This window comes from Mandrillus leucophaeus, unplaced genomic scaffold (assembly GCF_000951045.1).
Source record: "Mandrillus leucophaeus isolate KB7577 unplaced genomic scaffold, Mleu.le_1.0 Scaffold224, whole genome shotgun sequence".
Lineage (NCBI taxonomy): Eukaryota > Metazoa > Chordata > Mammalia > Primates > Cercopithecidae > Mandrillus > Mandrillus leucophaeus.
In genome coordinates, this window is record NW_012102299.1 from 653,657 (window position 1) to 675,747 (window position 22,091).

Genomic DNA, 22,091 nt, shown 5'->3' on the forward strand with positions numbered 1-22,091 from the left:
AGTTAAAAAGATACTAACCACATATAATAAGTATAATTAAAAGAAAATGCTCCAAATGGCTAGTGGCAGCTGTGGTAAAGTGATGGACTACTGGGTATTTCTTTTGTTCAGATTTTTTCATTGATATTATATTACATATATCATTAAAATAAAACTGTGATATATTAGGTTCATAAGTTAAGAAACTATCTCAATACAACTACTTCTCTTTCCTCAAGAGATGACCAAAAAAAGTATTTTAATGTTCATGATACAAACCAAAATCGATATACTCATCAATTTCCCACACAATGTCAGGCACAATCCATTTATATTCACTAAGGTCCGGTATCATATCTTTCCACTGATCAAAAGTCTAAAAGATAAGAAAAGTGTGTCAATCAGATGCTCTGCATGCCAAATAAACACATAAAGAAAAATTATTTAATAAAAACACATTAATCTACTAAGAATAATGTATTATGTTCAAAACTTTTAAGAAACAAATTTAAGTGGCCTCAGCAAACAAGCACATAAAACATGTAAACACTCCTCTGTTAAATATGGAAAATGTAAAAATTCAGAATATACTTCTATTTCAAACAGGTTTCATAATTTTGCTCTAAACAGTACTGTAGGGTAGAAGGAAGACAGACTGGGAGACAGGATGCCTTGCTTCTGGTCCCAGAGCTGCCAAGAAGGGCTTATGTGAGAATGTCACCTGACTTTCGCATCTGTGCTACTAAACGTCAAAGCTCACAATCAAACCTAGGTGTTCCTACTCCCAGCCCTGTGCTCCTTCCACTAGGCCATTTTAATTTCATATAATTATAGGTAAGATTCTAAAGGCATCTTCCTATTAGCATCATTAAAACAATCTAGTCCATGGCAGAGACACAAAATAAATGTTTAAACACCCAATTGTATTCCACTATACAAAAGAAAAATGATTTATGCTATAGAAACTTAATCATGATACAATAATTGGAAAACCAGTAGGAATGTTAAGTTCACCTTTTTGGCTGTGTAGCCACCCCCAACAGCAGATCCTAGTATGAGATAGCGAAGTTTTAAGAGTCTCGTAGCTAATCTTGCTGGCCAAAAATTCCTGCGAGGCTGGTAGCCATATTTAATTGGAGAGAATTTCAGTTTACGTAAAGGAAGGTTTGTCAGAGAAGAGAACTGCTGAAATGATGTCCTTAATTGAGGTCGTTGAAGCTTTAATGTAGGATGATGTGAATGATAAATACTTCGTGAAACCAGATGCAGTTTTTGTAGTGGTAAACTTCCTTTTATTCCAGAGCTGTGTTTCACTAAAGACTGGCAGACCTCACTGAAAGAAAAATGAATATGGAAGAAAGATCAGATAGAGTAACAGTACAAAGGAAACCACATGAAAAGAGCAATATACTAAAGGAAACACACACACTCCCATACCTGACTAACCACAATGTCACACAATAGTTCACATTCACTAATCATTGACTATGTGCCAGACATGGTTACAGCATGCGCTATCTCATTTAATCCTGCTAATAATCCTATGTAGAAAGTACTAGTATTATCTGCATTTTATGAGGAAAATGTGGTGCAAAGACTTAAATAACTTGCCCAAAGTCACACTGACATAAGAAATAAAGGCAGGATTCAAACCAAAGCAGTGGGACTCCACTCTAATGTGTGGGCTATGATCCTGGTCTCAGGAATTGAAATCAAAGAGAGAAAAGGTAGGGACTTATTTTATTAACTACTATTCACTGTAAGTAAAAGTTGAAAAAAAAATGCATGCAAACTTTTGCTTTCAAAAACAAAATTTCTAGCAGTTTAGAACACCTTCATCTATGTCTCCTGATCCTGACAGCACAGGGGTGGAAATTAAGGAAGTTAATCAATCCCAACTCAAGCACCTGGATCCCCAGAAGAATGAAAGTAGCAAAAAAGCCCCAAAGAGAATAGAATTTAAATGTACACGTTCACTGTAGAGCTCCACCCTCTTCTTCCTGAAGAGAATGAAAGGTTACCAACAACCATATCTTAACATACGCTCATAGTTGCATACATAGTTGCTTGCTTACTATTAGTTGCTTACTAATAATCAGGGCCAGTCTTGATTCTAAGTAGTTAAAAAATATTAATTCCTTTAAATACATGGGACTGGAAACTTCTTAAGAAAAAGGAAGCTGGGCATGGTGGCTCACACATGTAATCCCAGCACTTTGGGAGGTCAAGGCGGGCGGCTCACCTGAGGTCAGGAGTTTGAGACCAACCTTGACATGGTGAAACTCCGTCTCTACTAAAAATACAAAAATTAGCTGGGTATGGTGGCGTGTGCCTATAATCTCAACTACTCAGGAGGCTGAGGCAGGAGAATTGCTTGAATCCAGGAGGTGGAGGTTGCAGTGAGCTGAGATCGCACCACTGCACTCCAGCTTGGGCAACAGAGTGAGACTCCATCTTCAAAAAAAAAAAAAAAAGGAATCAAGGAAAACAGAAGCAATGCTGGAAAGAAGAATGGTATGGGGAAAGCGGTATCTCTTGTGTTCCTATACATACCAGACATTACGCTAGCTGTTTTCACTATAGTGTAACTATGTAAATATTAAGTCTCAGAAGCATCCAGTAGGTAAGTACCCTTATTTTACAATTTTTTCTTTAAGTATTGTTAAAGCAAACTAAATATGGCCTGAGAGGGACTCCATACTTCTATATTTGAGTCCTAGTGGATGAAACATAATCTAGCATAATAGGCAGACAAAACTGAACACCTAATTGAGTAGTATACATCTGCAATAATAGCTGAGTGTTGGTCAATCCCAGTGGCCATACTTCAAGCACTAATAGACTGCTGTGTTCAAACGGCATTCAATTCTGGAGGCTGCCTGATTTGCAAAGTGTTTCTTTTCTTTGCTCAATTAAACTCCATCAAAGTTAACTTGTCTGAAGTTTTCTTTTAACAGATCTGGTGTCAGAAGTGTGATTTGAAGAAAAACTCCGGCAACCCCCAGGAACACCAGGTGACCACGTGAGGTACCTGCTGAGCCCACTGCACTCACTGGTCTCTTGACTGTAACTGGAGGCCATGGGTGAGTTTTCTCTCGGATTCCGAGCGCCAGTAACTTGTGTTTTGAGCTCTCTGAGTTTACTTGAGCAATACTTAGCCTGGACTGGATCCAAGACCAAACTGGATTGGATAAGTAACTGGATTGGATTAAGTTAGAGGCCTCAGACCTCTGATAGATACCTTATTTAATAATGGGATCGTCTCAATCCAAGGAGTCTGGGACTCCATCTTTAGGGACTCCAGCTAGTTTTATGTATAAAAATTATGGGCCCAGAATGTGTGCATTTTTAGAAAAAATGGGTTAACCTCACTAAAGAAAACTTAGAATTAAGATGGCCACAATGGAGAAGTTTTAATTGGGATAAAATTGTTTGTTTGCAAGGCATATCAGAAAAAGGGGGATCAAAGCCCCCACAAATATAGTGGGATGTATTCTTTCACGGATATGCAAAGGCCTCTAAAAGACTAAGTGAATCAAAAATTGCCTCCTTAAAAGATTCTTTGCAAAAAGCAAATGAAAAGCTTAAGCAATAGACTAAGGAGATGAAGAAAGAGGACTGTACTCTGACTGACCTAATCTCAACTGTTCCTTCTCTTTGTCCGTCTCTACCCACATATTCTGAGTCCACTAATCTTTTTGTTAAATTACACTTTTACCCTGAAGATTATTTTAAAAAAAAAGGAAGTTAGAGAGACGCCTTACAAAGTGAGACCTTCTGATCAGTCAGGCCTCACCTGCTGTAACTACTTTCACTCCATAGTCTAAAACTGAGCTTAGCCCCATTGTGAAGGACTTCCCTGGTCCAAGGGAAAAGCTTCAAAAATTTACTGAGGAATTTAGAATGCTAATAGCAGCTTACGATCCAGGACTTCCTGAATTTACCAATTTATTCACATGATATTGGGGGCTGGTGAAGGTCGGAAATGGATGGCAGCAGCAGAACGGGACAAACCTGAGGAGGATGATATTAGAGGCCCCTCCAAGAGCTCCTCACGAGAAGGACCAAAAGTACCTAGAAAAACTGCTGAAAATCTTTTCATTCAGTTCCTAAAATTTTTCCACAAAAAATTGGTCCATCATACAATCTTGTAAGCAAACAAACAAACAAAACAAAAAAGGAGGAACCAGTTTCAGGTTACAGAACTCACTTATTGTTTGTGAAGCATTGTGAACTCAAAGTACAGCAAGGAGTATTCCCTGCAGGGGCTGAAACAGCATTAACTGCTTTATTTATAAATGGACTCCAGTAGCAGTTTAATTAAAAAACATAAAGTGCAATGGTAAGTTAGAGATGTGACTGAATTGGTGGCCTTAGCTGAACTTTTTTTTTTTTTTGAGGCGGAGTCTCGCTGTCGCTCAGGCTGGAGTGAGTGGCCGGATCTCGGCTCACTGCAAGCTCCGCCTCCCGGGTTCCCGCCATTCTCCTGCCTCAGCCTCCCGAGTAGCTGGGACCACAGGCGTCCGCCACCTCGCCCGGCTGATTTTTTCGTATTTGTAGTAGAGTCCGGGTTTCACCGTGTTAGCCAGGATGGTCTCGATCTCCTGACCTCGTGATCTGCCCACCTCGGCCTCCCAAAGTGCTGCGATTACAGGCGTGAGCCATCGTGCCCAGCCTAGCCGAACATTTTGAGAGGACTCTAGGGCAAGAAAAAACTCAAAAAGCTAACAAGCTTATGCCCCTTCATTTAGAACAGTTACAGGGACCAGGACCAAAGGGACCATCTTGTCCTCATTTTAAATCACAATCAAGAGGTCCTGGAACAAGAAGTTATTTACCCCAAGATGTCTGCCCGTATTGCAAACAACCGGGGCTGGAAAAGGGATTGTCCGCCGATAAACCTCCCTCCAGGCCACACTGTTTTACCACTAGAGGGAGCCCAGGAGACCTTAGTCCTCCTGACAATAATCAACTTTAAGGAGGCTCCAGGGGACTCTGGTGGATTGCTCCCCGTAATACCGGTAAAGGAACATGAGGAAACAGAGGTTAAAAGAAATAGGGAGTCGTGTACAGTCCTCATGGATACCAGGGCTACTCTAGCTACCATAAATCCCACTTTAATAAGCCAACAAATCCCAAACGAGCAAAAAGGTCATTTCTGTGGTAGGGGTTTCAAACCCAGTTGAAGAGGCCCCCATATCTGAACCCATCCAAGTAACTCTGGGCCCCATTTCAGAAAACCATACTTTTTTACTATGTGATACTGCTCCAGTAAACTTGTTAGGGCAAGATTTACTTTCAAAGCTAAAAGGGCACATAAAATTTTCCTCAGAAAGAGAAATAATCTTAAGAGTTTCCTGATTCTCCTGAACCAGAATTGTTATGCTGTTTACAGGCAGAAATCGATAAGATTGAAACTCAAGCCTGTAATATCCCTGATCTTTTGAAAACACCTAAATGTTTATGGGCCTCTTCCCCAACTGATATAGGAAGAATTAAAAGTGCAGAACCTATAAAAGTACAAATAGATCATTCTTAACCTTTGCCTAATTACCCCAATATCCACTAAAACCTGAAGCAATTCAAGGGCTCTCACCAATTGTAGAAGATTTAATTAAACAAGGACTCATAATTCCATGTACCAGCCCCTGTAACACTCCAATCCTACCAGTTAAAAAACCAAATAGATGAGGCTGGAGATTTGTACCAGATTTATAGGCAATAAATAAAATTGTAATACCAAGATTTTCTGTAGTCCCAAATCCTAATACTTTATAACCTAATGTACCCACTGATTCCAAGTTGTCCACAGTACTAGATCTTGGCTCAGCCTTCTTGAGCATTCCATAAAGAAAGTCAGTATTTGTTTGCCTTTACTTGGAAAAAATCAGCAATACCCCTGGAATGTAATACCACAAGGGTTTACTGAAGCCCCTTCATATTTTCCCCAGGCACTGCATCAGGACCTAATGACACTATAGTTTCCTCAAAATTCTACTCTCATTCAGTATGTAGATAACTTATTGTTATGCTCTCCTATTAAGCAGTGCTCGGCAATTGACTCCGTTTACCTTTTACAGCAACTTGGATATAAAGGTCACAAGGCTTCAACGGAAAAACTTCAATTTTCTTTTCTTTTCTTTCTTTGTTTTCTTTTTTTCCTTTTTTTTTTTGAGGAGGAGTTTCGCTCTTGTTGCCCAGGCTGGAGTGCAATGGTGCGATCTTGGCTCACCTCAACCTCCACCTCCTGGGTTCAAGCAATTCTCCTGCCTCCACCTCCCAAGTAGCTGGGATTACAGGCATGTGCCGCCACACCTAGCTAACTAAGTTTGTATTTTTAGTAGAGACAAGGTTTCTCCATGTTGGTCAGGCTGCCCTTGAACTCCCGACCTCAGGTGATCTGCCCGCCTCAGCCTCCCAAAGTGCTGGGATAACAGACGTGAGCCACCACGCCCGGCCAAAACTTCAATTTTCAAAAGAAAAAGTCCACTATTTGGGACATGACTTGGCTGCTGAAGGGATTTCCCTCTCACCTGAGAGGATAAAAACTTTTTAAAGTTTTCCTCAACCTGCAACCAAAAGACCAAAGCATTTCTTAGGCTTGCAGGATATTGCAGATCCTGGGTTCCAAATTCTTTCCTAAATAGCTTCACCACTGTATGAGCTCACGAAAAATGCTGTACCAGAGCCTTTATTTTGGGAAGATCGTCATAAGCAGACTTTTAGCCAAATGAAGTTGGCCTTACAACAGCCCCCCAGATTTAGGACTTCCAAATTACACTAAACCTTTCACTTTGTTCATGAGTGTTACCATCAGGCATTAGGAGTCCTTACTCATGAACACGGTGCTAAACATAGGACCACTGCATACGACAGCCTGCAATTAGGCCCAGTCTCTAAGGCATATCCTGATTGTTTAAAAGCAGTAGCCACAGCCACCAAGCTGGTAGAAGCTTCATCAGATCTGGTTTCACAAAATGAACTTAATTTGCAAGTCCCAGATGCTGTGGAAAGTCTATTAAATTCCAATCAAACCCAGAATTTTTCAGCAAGTAGACTAACATCTTATGAATTACTTCTCCTATCTCCTTCTAATCTTCATCTAAAAGGCTGTAATCTACTTAACCCAGACACTCTGTTATCTCTGCCTGATGATGGTGAAGACCACAACTGTATAAGTGTAGTGTCAGAAATAGTGGTCCCTCGTGTTGATATACAAGATACGCCACTGGATAATCCTGAAATTACTATTTTTTGTTGATGGGTCCTATGACAAAAACTCAGAAAAAAAAAAATCAGGCAAGATATGCTATTACTACCAAAAATGAGTTAATAGAGAAGGGAACTCTTAATTCAAGTCAGCCCAACCTGTAGAGCTTTCTGCCCTTACCTGAACATGTCATATAGCTAAGGACAAGTCAGTAAAAATTTATGGAAAGTAGATATGCTTTTGGAGTAGTACGTGATTTTGGTACGATATGGAAACTACGAAGGTTTCTCACCTCTAGTGGGATCCCCATCAATGATGGACTCCAAACAGATGAGCTCCTTTCTGCTATCCCGTTATGAATGCAGATTGCTGTTATTAAGATTGAAGCTCATACTTGTAGAAATGAACCCAAATATCAGGGAAATGCTTTAGCAGATTTTTATGCTAAATCAGCTAGTGCTGAAACCATCAAGATATGCAGTCTGAATGAACTCCATAAGATTAAGCCAAATTCCTTATGATGACCTAATGAACAGTGCAATGCATCTGATTTGGAAAAACAAAATTGGTATCTAAAAGGATGTAACTTTAACGTGAAGGGAGGACTCACAGAGGGCCCGGACGGCCACCTGGTCCTCCTTGAATCTTCCATTACTGAAAGCTCAGCACCCCACAGCTCATCATGGAACAGACAAAATGATCCAAATTATGAAAAAGTACTGGTGGGGTGACTGTTCCAAAATTGCTAAAATGGTTTATAATCAATGTTTGACTTGTCAAACTCATAATCCTGGAAAAACTTGAGGTAGTATACTTCCCCCACCTGATGGACCATTTGAACATTTACAGATAGACTTCATTCAGTTACCACCCTCAATGGGGTATCAGTATGTTCTTGTAATAGTTTGCATGTTTTCTGCCTGGATAAAGGCCTTCCCATGTAGGAAAGCTGATGCTGTGACCACAGCTAAGAAATTATCAAGAAAATGTTTTTCCTTTATGGGGGATTCCTCTAAAAATCTCCAGTGATAGAGGAACTCATTTTACTGGGCAAGTTATAAAGCAGTTAAATAAGGTGTTACTGACACAGTGGCATTACCATTGTCCTTATAACCCTCAGTCTTTCGGAAAGGTTGAAAGAGAAATGGCATCTGAAAACTGAAACTGGCCAAGTTAACTAAATCAACTGAGTTGCCTTGGCCAAAGGTACTACCTTTTGTCTTTAATGTCAATCAGATTCACTCCTGTTGGAAAATATAAATTAACGGCCGGGTGCGGTGGCTCAAGCCTGTAATCCCAGCACTTTGGGAGGCCGAGACGGGCGGATCACGAGGTCAGGAGATCGAGACCATCCTGGCTAACACGGTGAAACCCCGTTTCTATTAAGAAATACAAAAAACTAGCCGGGCGAGGTGGCGGGCGCCTGTAGTCCCAGCTACTCGGGAGGCTGAGGCCGGAGAATGGCGTGAACCCGGGAGGCGGAGCTTGCAGTGAGCTGAGATCCGGCCACTGCACTCCAGCCTGGGCGACAGAGCGAGACTCAGTCTCAAAAAAAAAAAAAAAAAAAGAAAATATAAATTGACTCCTTATGAAATAGTCACTGGGAGGCCCATGTCCCTAATAATATCATGCTTCTCCTGCTCTTAAACTCTGATATGACTAAATACTGCAAGGCTTTAATGTATTATGCCAAAGTATACTTCCACCAGGTAAAGGAAGCGTTTTGACATCCACCAACTGAGGACAATCAACTCCATGGTCTGGAACCTGGAGACTGGGCCTTCTGGAAATGACATCAGAGGAAGATCACTCTTGAACCTCGTTGGATGGGACCATACCAAGTTCTTCTCACTACCCAGAGTGCAGTGACGCTTCAGGGCTTTGAATCATGGGTCCACATCTCACAGGTCAAAAGGGTCCCTTCAGACTCCTGGAACTGTACACGTGTTGGAGACTTTAAGGAAAAGTTGACCAGGGAAATCTCTCCCCAGAAGCAGACAGCATCCTAGTTGCAGTAGCTCTCTCAAGATCACGGATCAAGACTTCTCTGCCACCATGAAAGCCTCATGTCTTTTTCTGTTTTCCTCATTTTTTGCCCTAATCCTTTCCTTTTCCTTACATAAAAATCCATGGGACCATAGTCAGTGGATGGCTTCAGCTCGAGCTTATGCTCTAGGGTAATTATTGTGTTTGTGGGCTAACTCCAAAAAATCAGGAAACGATTCCATGGGTGCCAGTGTCCCTCCACATTTCCCAGTGAGTCACCCTGAAACTCCAAGGGAAGAATGGAAAGCTATTCTTGATACTCAAACATCACTAGTACTTGCTTTCCTACACTCACTAAAAACAATACTCTTTTTCAATTGGTAAGTCGATCACACTAAATATAAAAAACCAATCTAAGTGATGTCTGCAAAATGTATACTAGGCTTGCAGGCATCACACACTCAAGATCTGGGAATTACTTATGTTAGTACGAAATATTGCTTGTATAATGTAACCAGATTCAATCCAGTAGTGTCTCTTTTTACTAGATGTGGTTATACACCCTTACAACACACTATAAAGGGGCCACAGAAAAGTAAATTTCCTACTGGATGATATTCAGGAGCTACACAGATTTATGGTTGAACAAACCTGAATGATCCCTGCTCAAATACAACTAGGTGGCCCCCTTTTCCAACCCGAGGGTCTATATTGGGTCTGTGGAGAATCTGCATATTCTGTTCTGCCTCCTTGCTGGCCTGCTCCTGCCTTTCCAATTGCTTCCCCTGAAAATTCTCATGATAGCTCTTATAATTGGAAGCCAAAATGATCAAAAAATGAAATTAGCACTAGCCTCGAAATGGACAAGGATAAGCTAGTTTCTACTGGGGAAAGATTCCAGTGGGGTTCCTGGGGGTTCACTCTTGGTGGTAGTGAAGTACCGTTTGTACGGAATTCAAAGCTAATTTGTGTATTGGGAAAAATCTTGGATTTTGTAGCCAGTCAGACCTCCCAGGGTTTCAGATGGGTAGAAGCTACTCTCAGAAAGGGACATGACAACATACATATTCAACAAAAACACTTAATGTTAGATCATACAGTCTTAGGTCTTCTTTTTGCTCAAGCTGGAGGCCTATGTTATATGGTGTTTAACAAAACTGAATTTTGTACTTATCTCTCCCCTGATTCTGTTACTACAGAAAGCTTAATTAAAAAGGTGGCTGATACTGCTGTTTCCTTAGACACTGCCACCAAGTACATTAAAGGAATCTCTCAAGAGAAAGGAACCCATGATATGTTCATAGGAGCTACTAACAGTTGGTTTGCAGGCATCCTAAGTGATGAATGGCAAACTTGGGTTTTCCAAGGGTTTCTAATCTTTATATTTCTTCTAGTAGGTTTCCAAGTTATGACTTGTATTACCAGTGTAACAATGAAAACGATTACCTCTTTAAGTCAAGCTACTTTATAGCGCACTATGATCCTTAAGCACTATCATGCTCCACATGAAGACTCTGACCAATTAGACCCTAATGCTGCTGAACTGCTTATATTGTCTGAACCTTAACTTGGCTAATTTGGTTCAGTTCATTTCTTAAGAACTTAAAGAGTACACCTTAGCATTTTGATGGTATCCTCTTGACAGTCATAAGAATAGTCCCCTTGGCGCACTGTATACCCTCAAGTCTTAAATGTTTTGTATGCAGCTATACATTGACAGTGGAATGGTCTTGCTCCAACTGGATCGGCAAGAACATAAAGAATCATTTAGCTGATACAAAGCTGCGACTTGTGAATTCCCTATTAACACCAAAGAAGACGTGTGAGACTCCGTAGTGAAACTAAAGATGACTTGTGAGTTCCACACTGAGACCAAATAAATCTTTATGATGGTGACAGAGAGTGGTGTCAATGGCTAAAGTTTTGGTCAGTCTCTCTAAATTGAGGGGCTGACCAAAAGGGGGGAATTGTTAAAGCGAACTAAACATGGCCTGAGAAGGACTCCGTACTTTTATATTTGAATCCTTGTGGACAAACTCTGACCTAGCTTAATAGGAAGACAAAACTGAAAACCTAACTGCGTAGTATGCATCTGTAGTAACAGCTGAGTATTGGCCAATCCCAGCAGCCATACTTCAACCACTCACAGACCGCTGAGTGTTCAAACTGCGTTCAAATACGGTAAACACCGAGCTGTAACCAATCTCACTGTTTCTATGTCTCAATTTCGATTCCTGTATGTCCCTTTACCTTTTCTGTCTATAAATTTGTTCTGACCATGAGCCCCCCCTGGAGTCTCTCTGAATCTGCAGTGATTCTGGAGACTGCCCAATTTGGGAATCATTTCTTTTCTTTGCTCAATTAAACTCCGTCAAATTTAACTTGTCCGAAGTTTTCTTTGAATACTATATTTTGCCTAAGGTAGAATGACTAGCAAATGGTGGAAAAGAGATTGAAACTAGGGTCAGCCAGACAGTAAATCTCAAATTATTTCCACAAGCAACACTTGTGGGCAAGAGTGTGGGAAGCAGCAGATGCAGAAATACATGTGGCCCCAGATAAGAAGCGAAGGTGACATTTTGGATTCCCTGCCACTTCCTCCAGAGCCCCCGGATGATAATGCACCATGCTCTGGTTCAAAACTCTATAGGATGAAGTGTGATGGAGGTTTAATAAACAAACAAAAAAAAGAAACAAAAAAGAAAACCAAAAATGTAAAAAAATAAAATAAAATAAAAAAGAGAAAGAAGAGCACAGAGATAAGACAATGAAAGGGCAAAAGACCCAAGGAGCTGGCATAGAAGGCTCATAGGAGGAGTAAAACTGGACTGAATATCCAATTGAACAGTCATTGAATACAAGGCTGAGGCTCAACTTTGTTTTGTAGGCAATGGGGAACTACAGAGAGTTCCTGAGTAGAATAAGACTAACGAAACAGTAATTTAAAGAAAATAGTAAAGATAATGTTAGGTCAAAGTGGATCAGAAGGGGAACAAAAAGGTGATCTTATTTCAGTTACCCAGATGTAAGGGGAAGAGCCTAAAATTAGGTGGCAGCAATGAGAAAGGAAAAGGGAAAAGGAAAGGATATGGGAATGGCAGACTAGGCATAGGAGGAAGGACAAAGGAAAGTCACTAATCATCACAAGGGTTTATCCAGGGTGACCCATGTTATCACTTACAGACAGGCATATCAACCAGAGAAAGAGCTCAAGGTTCCACAACATTTAGCTCACCCTTCTTTCAACTACATCCTTACATCCATTTAGTCTACTGAGTCAGAAGAACTCTGGTTCCAATCACATTTTCACTGCTTACTAGCTGTGCAGTTTGGGCAAATTATGAATTTCCTGAAGCCTTAGTTTCTTAATCAGTTAAGATGGCATAATAGCTGTATTAGAGAGTCATTGTCAACAATCAATAATCTGATATTTCTTCTCCTTACCTATTCACATGCTCCTTATCTATTCACCCACTTATCCACCTTAGATTATATGGTTCATCATTTCAATAACTCTTTTGCAAATATTCTAAACTCCCTTGTCCTCTGATTTTTGTGTTTGACTTGTCCAACAAAATACAAACCCTACATGAGCCTTATTGTTTTTCTCTATGCCTGTACCCAGGGAAATAAAGCACTACTGGAGAAAATCACACCCAACTGCAAGCACATCTCAACAAGGCCCTCAAAATTACCTAACAATCCTACTTCATCTCTCTTAGCAATTCATTCTTCCATTCTCTGCTAGGAGTATTTCTTGTTCTCCAAGCTCTTCTGATCTCCCCTTATCTCTCTTGATCTCCCCCAACTCTCAGTAGATGACCTTGTCCTCTACTTCACAGAGAATGGAACCTATTACAATGACACATGTTCAACTTCCTCATATAAAAGCTGTTCACATACTGTATCTCCACCAATCCTCTTCTACCCATAAAATTAAGCGATCTTCCTCCCATTAAAGGTGAATCGCTGTTTGGAATTCTCTTTCCTCCTGCCTTTTGAGGAATCTTAAGTCAAATCTCTCCTCTCATCTTTATTATTTATTTGTGAGACAGGGTATTTATTTATTTATTTATTTTTGAGATAAAGTCTTGCTCTGTTGCCCAAGCTGGAGTGCAATGGCATTATCAGGGCTCACTGCAGCCCCGACTATCTGGGCTAAGTGTGATCCTCCTGCCTCAACATCACACATAGCTGGGACTAGAGTTGTGTGCCAGAATGCCCAGTTAATTTTTTTTTTTAATTTTAGTAGAGACAAGGTCTTGCTATGTTGCCCAGGCTGGTCTCAAACTCCTGAGCTCAAGCGATCCTCCCTTTCAAAGTGCTGGGATTACAGGTGTGAGCCACCACGCCCGGCTATCTCTCATCTTAAAAGGGAAAAAAAAGTACCCCATTTCCCTGCTCTAGCTATTTTATTAAAATAAAAGCCAAACCATCCTGATTTCCATTTCTTTTTTTTTTTTTCTTTGAAACAGTGTATTGCTCTGTCACCCAGGCTGGAGTGCAATGGCTCGATCTCTGCTCACTGCAACCCCCACCTCCGGGGCTCAAGCGATTCTCCTGCCTCAGCCTCCTGAGTAGCTGGGATTACAGGCGCCCGTCACCACACCCGACTAATTTTTGTATTTTTAGTAGAGACAGAGTTTCACCACGTTGGCCAGGCTGGTCTCGAACTCCTGACCTCAGGTGATCCGTCCACCTTGGCCTCCCAAAGTGCTGGATTTATAGGAGTGAGCCACTGTGCTCAGCCTGATTTCCATTTCTATCACTTCAGTGAAACAGCTCTTACTGAGGGCACCGCAGGCTTCCAATGGCCATTTTGCTCAATGCTGGTTTCATCTAACCTCTCAGCAATTCCTGACAACGCTGACACCTCCTCACTGTTGAAACTTCCTCTTCCTTGGGCAGTCTCCAGTTTTACCTCTATCTCACTGGCCACTCATTTTCAGTATTCTCAACTACCTTGGAAACGTTGGGAACTCATCAGGGCTTAGACCTAACGTACTTCTCACTCTCCCTAGGCAATCTCATCTACACCCATTTCCTCCATTACCATCTACATACCCATGTTTCTCAAAATTATGTCTAATATAGTTAAGTTCCCCATTTTGGTCAGCCCCTCAATTTAGAGAGATTGACCAAAACTTTAGCCATTGACACCGCTCTCTGTCACCATCATAAAGACTTATTTGGTCTCAGTGTGGAACTCACAAGTCATCTTTAGTTTCACTACGGAGTCTCACACGACTCTTTGGTGTTAACAGGGAATTCACAAGTCACAGCTTTGTACCAGCTAAATGATTCTTTATGTTCTTGCTGATCCAGTTGGAGCAAGACCATTCCACTGTCAATGTATAGCTGCATACAAAACATTTAAGACTTGAGGGTATACAGCATGCCAAGGGAACTATTACTGTGACTATTAAGAGGATACCATCAAAATGCCAACGCGTACTCCTTGTTGTTATTCAAAAACAGCAATCAAAGAACAATAGAAAGTGTACAGAATTAAATATGTCTTTAAGAGTTTAATAAATGTTTTTAAAAGTTCATGGAAATGAAAGTTGCAATACTCAGTGCTAGGTGCCCTCTAAAAGGAAAAATAAAAATAAAAAATTTAAGTTGCCACAGATTACGCCTGTAATCTCAGCATTTTGGGAGGCCAAGGTGAGATGATCACCTGAGCCCAGGAGTTCGAGGCCAGCCTGGACAAGATGGCAAGACCCTGTGTTAAACAAATAAATAAATAAATAAATAAAGTTGCAATGGCCAGTATTAAAAAAAAATCAACAGTAAAACCATAAAATGAATTAAGGAAATTTCCTAGGACATAAAAAGCAAAGAAAAAAGGTGAAAAACATAAAAGGAAAGTTAAGTTATGCAGAGATGTGGGAATGTGGTATCCAAAGGGAGCGGGAGGATGGGGGCGGAAGGCATCCCGTGGGATGAACAACAGGATCTACTGGAATTCAGGAAGAAAGTACTGAAGTTTCTAGATGCAGTATGTTTTGTATCTTATCCTTTAAGATTATGTTAGGGTTGACTTACAATGTAAATAATTGGTACAGATACATATATAATTTAAAAATAAAAAAGTGTGCATACATACATAGGGTACATGTATGCTTTTCCTGTTAACAGACGATGAGTAAAGGTCTTATTTTGGAAATCACGGACATAACAGATCAATCTAAGAGGACCACTATCCACCTAAGAGATGTCTAGAAAGAAAAAGAACAGGAAAAATGAAAGGAAGAAAATAAAAAAATAAGAGAAAAAAACTTCTCAGAAATGAAGAAAGATAAAGGGAAAGGCCCACTGAGTGAGCCAAGTCACGTGAGTAGCAAAAGAAAAGAAAACCAAACCCACATCTGGTCCAAGCCTTGAGAAATTTAGGATAACGGATAAAGACCCTAAGAGGTTCCGTGAAGGGAAAAACAAGATAATCATGAAGACGAAAAAAACAAGATTGTCATGAGAATTCTCAGCAGCACCAAACACTTACATTAGAAGAAAATGTAGCAATGCCTTTACAGTTCTAAAGGAAAAGAATTTTGAATATAGACTTCAATATTCAGTCAAAACTAAAAATCAAATATGATGCAAAATAGGTTTCCCCTAGAAATCAACTACTCTCTTGTTCAATGACCATCACTTTTAATCAATATATCATTTCCTGATATGTAATTCTTTTAAAAATAATTTTACACAAATTATTTATTGCACCCAAATAAATGTTAGTATTGATCTTTTCACATGTCCATGAGCACGCATTTATATATGTATGTCAAAAAAATGCTTATGCTCTCATCTGTTAGGGAGCAGGAATTTAACTGTATTCTTTCACAACATGCAAAGGAACTATAGCAAAAGACAGATTCCAGAGTTTGGGGCTTCTGGCTTCCCACATCTCTACTTCTTTAGGTAGCTAAACTGTGCTATCACCAGGAGACATTTTCAAGCCATGACTCAATAGTATCCATGGTAACTTTAGAAATAATTTAGCCCAATGACATCCAATTAAATAAATACCACTTACAAATCAGTGTGTTTTAAAACTCCATCTTTGTAGTTCTTCCTATACATCTTAATTGCTCCAACAGAGAATGCTGTCTTCTGCAGGCTTTTCTCTTTTTATTTAAAGAAAATCAGATACGTTTCCCCGCTAAATATTGAGAAGTAGAAATGCAAAGGTTGTAAATAACTTACTTTAATACCAAGGGCTGTGAACTTACTCAAAGACTAAAATTCCGTGAGATTAAAAATACCTATGCAATAATTCTAATTAACTAACACCGTTAACTATTGTATCTCGTCTAGTTCTGCATTTTGGACTCCAGTATATAAAACAAATTGGGCCGGGTGCGGTGGCTCACGGCTGTAATCCCAGCACTTTGGGAGGCCGAGGAGGGTGGATCACATGAGGTCAGGAGTTCCAGACCAGCCTGGCCAAAATGGTGAAACTCTGTCTCTACTAAAAATACAAAAATTAGCCAAGCGTGGTAATGGGCGCCTGTAATCCCAGGTACTAGGGAGGCGGAGACAGGAGAATTGCTTGAACCCGGGAGGTGGAGGTTGCAGTGAGCGGAGATCGCGCCACTGCACTCCAGCCTGGACGACAGAGCGAGACTCCGGCTCAAAACAAAACAAAACAAAACTAACAAATACATTCCATTCCTTATAAACACGATAAATTATCTACAACACTTAAAAAGGTCTGGAAAAAATTCAAGACAAGTGTTTAGAAGTTAATTCAGGAAAACCACGTTTTTCCAATTTTGCTTGGTGCATATTACTTCCTACCAAATGCCTTCAACAATGAGCTAAGCTTGAAGGTATCTAAGGATATTAGAACAAAATTTCCTATAAAATCCAATTTAAACTCATTACAATGTATATAGTAACCCACAGAAATGAAAAGATTTCTATGATTTTCTTTTTAGAATTAAACCAGCCCAGAGCAACAATGATTGAACGGTGGTGCCACGTTCACCACCTTGCATCAAAAAGCAAGTCTCCCTCTCTACACACTGAAAAAAGCTGCTATTGAAAGGGCATCTCGAATCACCACCTCTGACACCGTGTGCGTCACTGCTCTAGTTCTGACTCCTATCAGCGGGCTAGAGAAAGAGACGGACGCCCCTTTACCCGACAGAAGAGCCCAGGTACCTGAAGATGCAATGTACGCATGGCGTGGAAATGGAAGAAAAAGAAGACAGCGAGAGTTAGGAGAAATGTGGAGAGAGGTGACTCATGGACAGACCCAAACCTGGCATGGAGAGGACAGAAAAAAGGCAAAAAAGGCAACCAGAGTCAGACAGAACAGTGAGGACACAAGAGTCTAAAGGGCAGAGACAAAAGGACAATAGAAACAGGCCAAGATTGAGAGGCGTCCAGAATTTTCGGGTTGGATAGGGCCAGAGACAAGGGCCAGAATTGAAGCCGGCTCCGAACGTAAGCCCAGGCAGGGCTCCTGTCATTCTGGGTCCTTAAGAACATCTGGGAATTCTCCAACTGCGCTCGGCCCGGCCTGAGAGTTATCTGCACATTTTGGACATAGAGATAAGACAACCCCACTCTCAAGAGGCCCCAGAATTAACAGGGCCAGATTAGAGCCTGCACTTACCAGGCCACAGCGGCCCGACGTAGTCGCCACATCCCGCCGGCGGGGAGGTCACGCAGGCGCCGAGACGGCCACGCGGGAGCCCCCGTGTGAGCCCCAGCCCGGCTCCTGGTCCAGGAATGACCCAGGAAGAGGCGTTCAGCAGCAAGGGCACAGAGCCGCGGCACAGGCCCTCCCAATGGCGCATGGACTTCCGCAAGAGCCTGACAGGCACCCGTACTCAGTCCGTCACGGAAACAGCCACTTCACCCTTTCTAGGAGGGCAGCACGAACGGTCCGCGGGGGATTAGCGCATGCGCATAGTGCATCGGGAACGGACTGGCGCAATCCATCGCCTGTCACGTGGCCCCGCCCTCTTGCTTCCGGTTTGGAATTCAGAATTAGCCTTGAGGGTTAGAGATTTGGCCAGGGGAGGGAGCGAGAGTTGGGCGGGGACGGGAAGGGCTAAAGGCGTGGAATCAGAAGTGGTGAATGCTCACCGGGACCCATGAGTTTATTAAGAGTTGGATATTGAGGGAGCACGAAGGAAACGAAGCACGAAGCACGAAGCACGAAGGAGAGTGCAAGGTGAAATACAGTAATAGATTAATACAAACTAATTCTTGCACATTTGCCCAGCTTCTTTGTTGGGCATCTTTGTTTGAAAGCACTTTCACATCCTGAGGGCAATCTTGGGAGGTGAGAAGCAAGAGGAAGAGTCGTGGATAGGCCAAGTCCCTTAGAATCTCTGAGGATCAGGTCGGAAAGGGACTTCAGTCAGTTAGGCCAGTAACGGGTTTGGAATAAGCTTGTGTGGTTTATAAAAGGCGTCAAAATGATTTGTTCATTAACTGTTTAAACAAACTTTCTTCTGGATTTTAAGCCCATCAGTTTGTTGAAATGGTCCTCGTCAAGGCCTCCACCAGCTCCCTGTTGTTTGTGGCCCCTGAGCCTGCCGCAGCATTCAGCTGAGATGCCAGTGCTGAGCACTCCTTCAGCCACTTTTTCTCTTGGCTCTCTGGATGTCACGTTCTCCTTTTTGTCCGGAACTGCTGCTCCCAGGCCCCTTTGCTGGCTCCCCTCCCAAATTTCTCGATGTTGGACAGGCCCAGATGTCAGCCAGCCATCTTGACATCTCCTCTCCCTCTCTATCTGCATTCTCTCCTTCGGTAATATAAGTCGGCTTCGTGGCTTTAAATACTCCTTTTCCTTTCCAACACAAACCTTTTATGTTTTAAAGGGAAACTAGAGCCCATAAAAGGGATGTGGCCTGTGAAAGGTTATGAAGCCAATTTTTAGGGACTAAAATCAAAGGGTCCTGTGCATCCTTTTTACTTCAGGCACCTTTCATCTCCTCCTCGCTACCCACCCCACGCCCAACCCACCCATGCCACACACATACACAAATACACAGAGCATAAAGAAAATTCCTTTTCCCTTAATTGTCAGAATCATAAGTCTGGACCCATGCACTCACAATACCACCAAGGGTAGACCTAGTCATTGGCAGTACAATTCCCTAATGCAGGACTCTTGGAATTTTCTTTGTTTAGTGTGGTGACTATTTCAATGGCAGGTCCAGTTAGCAACTTGCTGTACCCACCTATGCAAACTGTAGATCTTCCTGGGATTGTAGGGTTGTACAAATAGTGTCTTTGTAATCATTACTTCCTTGTTATTTTAGAAAATAAGAGAAACCAAAAGACTTGAACAACAACAACAAAAAAGAAAAATTAAGGATAAAAGACTTTAACCACAAAAAAAGGAGAAACTTACCTCCATCACCATTTATATGTGGTTATCATTATGTTTTATGAAGCCCTTGTTTTGCAATTCTACTTCTAGGCATTTATCCTGTGGAATCATTTCCACATATGCAAAGATGTATGTATGATGATGTTTATTTCTCCACTGTATGAAATGGCAAAAGATTGGAATCAATATAAATGTCCATGTATAGAAACTAGACAATAAATTACATCCATACTAGCCATGAAAACCTATGCTTTAGGTCTGTATGTCCTGATAACGAATAATCTCCCATATGTACATAGTATTGCCATGAGAAGAGGGCAAACTGTTGTATAACAAAACTGCCACCATTGGACCAAATTCAGCCCACAGACCTGTTTTGTTTGAACGGTGTTGGCCTATCCGGTGTTTTAAAAATAGTACTACGTTTGGGCCGGGCACAGTGGCTCTTGCCTGTAATCCCAGCATTTTAGGAGGCCGAGGCAGGCAGATTGCAAGGTCAGGTATTTGAGACCAGCTTCGCCAATATGGTGAAACCATGTCTCTACTAAAAATAAAAAAATTAGCCAGCTATTCAGGAGGCTGAGGCAGAAAAATCACCAGTCTGGGTGACAGAGTGAGATCACCAGCCTGGGTGACAGAGTGAGACTCCATCTCAAAACAAAACAAAACAAAAACTACATTTGTTGCCAAAATAAAAATCAAGAAATTTCACATTTTAAAAAAATCATAAAAATATCAGGACGCCTAACAACATCAACCTTCAATTCTTATATACAAAAAATGTCTTGGAACCAGGAGCCAAGTAGTAGTTTTATCCTTCAGGTACTCATGTCCTCTCCAGTAGGTCAAACTCCCTCATCTTTCTGAAATTGAACACATCAATTGCTATTTATCATGAAGCTTGTGCTTCTACTTTTCTTAGTAAAAATCAAGAGGAAAGGGAACTACTACTTGTATTGAAACTGCCTTGGCAAAATTATGACAAGAGGAATCTGACATAGTTGACTCCATCTTCCTTCTGACCTCCAAGCTGTCCTTGGTCATTCCTGGACTTAAGCCAATTGAACTTTGGGGAGGAATGTAGTTTATAGTTTAACTTGAAAGAAAGGATTATAATAGCCGCTTCCTAAAGCTAACTACCTCCTTGCTCAGGGACCAAAAACCACCTTTGTAAGAAAGGCCAAGAGAATAGGATCATGAGAGGGGCCTGAACTGTGCTAAGATGTAGGTATAGTTTCTATAGTCCCTTACTGCTCAGGAATCAATGTGGCCAGAGGTCACAAGATTTGTGACTTCCCCAATTGCTCCTATAGGTAACATCATTACTATAGAATCTAGGACTGTTTTTTTTTTTGCGGTATCTTTCAGACTCACCCCATAGAGACTTATGACTCATGACTCAGGTGATCCTGTGGCCCCACCCAGAGGTGGACTCAGTACACAAGGAATGTTCTCCTATTATTTCATCCCCAGCCAGTCAGCAGCACCCATTCCCTACCCCCTTGCCCACTACATTATCCATAAAAACCCCTAACCTCAGAGCCCTCAGGGAGAGTGATTTGAGTGATAACTCCAGTTCTCCTGTGTAGGCTGGCCTTGAATCAATTAAACTCTTTTTCTATTGCAATGCCATGGTCTCAGTGAATGGATTTTGTCTGTGCAGTGAGCAGGAAGAACCTGTTGGATGGTTACAATATCAAAAGTGAGAGAAAATGAAGGACTGAGAGGGTCAGCCATTTCCAAAATAAGGAGAAAGAGTGGGTTTTTGGGGTTTTTTTTGGCAAAAGAACACAAGCATGCAAGTAAATCATATGATGTTGAAAGAATACAATTTAATATGACATTATACAACAGACACACTTGCATTACTCATTTATGTTACATGCCTAACCCACGGAAACATTGGAGCTGATTAGCGCTAGTGAAGGGCAGAGTCAAGGAAGGTCTTGAAGATAGTGGTTCATGAGTGGGAGGGAGACTTACATATATTGTAAACCCTTTTGTACTCTGAACTTGTATATTAATTACTTGTAAAAACATGTTAAAATATTTTTCTGATCCAGAAGTCGTGAAATAATTTTACTACTTTAGACTAAAATTTTATGTTCAGCTAGGAATTGAGCAATTCACCAGGTAAAACTCAAAATATTTACCTTAGCAGGAAAAGGGACCCTTTCAGAATTATCCAACAAATCAGAAATTTTCAGAAAGGAAGGTAATGAGAGATGTGAATGGAAATGGAAATGTTTAAAATTGATTTCATACGTTTTATATTTACATTTTTACAGAAAAGCTTTTGCAAAGTTCTTCCTGGGAGATCTCCAAGTTCCTTAACACTGTCTCTTCCTCTGTGGTTTCCTGGAGAAGCCAACAATTAGCTGCAGTTACACATATTTGCACCATCATCGTTATCAAACTCTCCCCATCCCTCAGAAAAGCATGTTATAATCCTCATTAACAAACATTTACGGTCGCTTCCTATGAACCCTAGTCTGAGGATATATATATAAAATTTTTTTTTTTTTTTTTTTTGAGACAGAGTCTCGCTTTGTCGCCCAG

General features: G+C 41.1%; 1 protein-coding gene across 2 annotated transcripts in view; it reads right to left on the reverse strand.

Moving 5' to 3' along the window:
- Nucleotides 1-18,067, reverse strand: part of OPA1 (optic atrophy 1 (autosomal dominant)) — a 96,964-nt gene extending 78,897 nt beyond the window's left edge. For both annotated transcript variants that reach the window (XM_011981334.1, XM_011981335.1), the window contains exons 1-3: nt 17,802-18,067; nt 994-1,312; nt 259-355 (exon numbers count right to left, since the gene is read on the reverse strand). In XM_011981334.1, coding sequence (XP_011836724.1) covers nt 259-355; nt 994-1,312; nt 17,802-17,833 — 448 coding nt within the window. In that variant the 5' untranslated portion in view covers nt 17,834-18,067. The remainder of the gene's footprint in view (nt 1-258; nt 356-993; nt 1,313-17,801) is intronic.
- Between the last annotated feature and the right edge of the window lie 4,024 nt (nt 18,068-22,091).